Below are 1915 nucleotides of genomic sequence, written 5' to 3'. Positions count from 1 at the left end.
TTATGGTCGCTTCAACGGCCTTAGCCATGAAGGCTCCGTAAGATGGCTCACAAGCCTCACAGGTGGCCACGAGGCCTCGAAGGTGGCTGTCAAGCCTCGGCTTACCCAGACACGCCTCTAGCACCCTTTGGCGTACCGCTGGTCGCCACAGCGGTCGCCTCTTTGTGTTCGCCACGATGGGGTCGTCACACATTGTGGACGCCCGACTGTGTGGACGCCATGGCGCGGCCTTGGCCTCACGCCATGGACGCCACTGTGGGGCTCGCCTGGCGTTCTCACCCGGTCGGCACCCTTGTGTCGGGACGCCACGTCGTGATCTCGCCCCTTGTGGTCGACACTGAGGTCGCCAACTGTGGACGCCAGCAGCTTACCTTTGGCTTGCTATTGGCATGCCTCTGGCTTGCCTCTGGAGGACTCGGTCATCCGTCCTCGGACAGCTCCACCTCAGGCCCAATGCCTTGGCGGCGGGGGTTGGGGAGCTGTCTCTCTGGGCGCCACGTTGCATACTGTCTTGCACGTGGCCCCAGTGGAGGTCTGCCCATGTGGGCCGGCCTCTTCCTTGCCGTTGGGTGAGGCGGAACGCTGGCTCGAGGAGGCCCATCGCCGACGATATGACGCGCCTGCCCCACTGGCATGGGATCAGGGCGAGATGTCATCACGCGAGATTGCGCACGACTCGGACGATGGGGTTGAGCAAGCAGCCCAACGCTGCGAGCCGACGGTCGCGCTCTTTTCCGCTCTTTCGGCGCGGCGCTGGTAGTTTGGATCGCATATTTTGGGTATTGCTTGCTCTCCCCCTCTCCTCACGTTGAAGGATAACCTTCATAGCAAGCTATGTCCGAATAGCAACGCACAACCCCGCTACCCCGGGCCCGAAATCGCACAGAGACAGTCACGCAACACGGGGTCCCAGGGAAGGCGAGCAAAAGAGACGCCTTTTTCACCAAGGACGACAAGAAATTCAAAGTCGAAATGCCGTCGGAATGCATTTTACCTTGTTATAGCTCCGTCGGCGCTAAAGAGAGTCACGAGGCAAGGCAACGTCAAAGGTAGCACGCTCTCTCCAATCACGCCCGCGTCGCCCCTCGCCCCACCGCCCCCACGCCCAACCCCGCCCGCCTCCGCCCTCCGACCCGCTCCCCTGCCACACGCCCCGCTCCGCTTCTCTCGCTCCGCTCCTCCCGCGCCGCGCCGCCGGCCGCGCGCGGGCCGCTCTCTCTCCTCGCCCTCACCACCTTCCTCCCTTCGCCGCAGAGCGTCATGGACCCGCTGCAGGAGTACCAGTGGATCGTCGTCTTCGGCGCCATCGCCGCCATCTTCACCGCCTTTGTGCGCCGCCCCCGCCCCCGCCCCCCACCGCCCCCGTCCAAGCGCGCCAAAGCGAGACCCGCTCGCCCCCTCGCGCAGGGCATCGGAGCCAACGACGTCGCCAACGCCTACGCCACCTCGGTGGGCTCCAAGGCGCTCACCATCAAGCAGGCCTGCTTCCTCGCCGTCATCTTCGAGTTCGCCGGCGCCGTCCTCGCCGGCTCGTCGGTCGCCGAGACCATCCGCAAGGGCACCGCCGACTACAAGTGCTACTCGCAGACGTACATGGACCAGGCGATCCTGATGTACGGCAACCTCTGCGTCGTCGGTGCCGTGCCCCCGCCACCCGCCGCCCCGCCCCGCCCCGCCAGACGCCCAGCCTCGCCCCCTCCCCCCCCCCCCGTCGAGCACGCGCGACCAGTGTCGCGCACTGCGGCGCCCGCCGGAGCGACCCCTCCCCTCTCCGCCTCGCAGGCGCGGTCGGCGTTTGGCTCCTCATCGCCACCAAGTTCGAGATGCCCGTCTCGACCACCCACTCCTGCGTCGGCGGCCTCGTCGGCATGGCCATCGCCTCCAAGGGCCCCGCCTGCGTCACGTGGTACAAGGA

The 1915-nt window shown here is 66.5% G+C and overlaps 1 protein-coding gene across 1 annotated transcript in view; it reads left to right on the top strand.

Annotated features, from left to right (window-relative positions):
* Positions 1-1906, top strand: part of EMIHUDRAFT_121183 (hypothetical protein) — a gene marked incomplete at both ends in the record, with an annotated part of 6809 nt that extends 4903 nt beyond the window's left edge. The window contains 3 exons of the mRNA XM_005759198.1: positions 43-82; positions 1255-1636; positions 1783-1906. Coding sequence (XP_005759255.1) covers positions 43-82; positions 1255-1636; positions 1783-1906 — 546 coding nt within the window. The remainder of the gene's footprint in view (positions 1-42; positions 83-1254; positions 1637-1782) is intronic.
* Positions 1907-1915: the final 9 nt, after the last annotated feature.

The sequence above is a fragment of the Emiliania huxleyi genome (assembly GCF_000372725.1).
Source record: "Emiliania huxleyi CCMP1516 unplaced genomic scaffold EMIHUscaffold_809, whole genome shotgun sequence".
Taxonomy (NCBI): Eukaryota; Haptophyta; order Isochrysidales; family Noelaerhabdaceae; genus Emiliania; species Emiliania huxleyi.
This window is presented reverse-complemented; position numbering and strand designations above follow the sequence as displayed.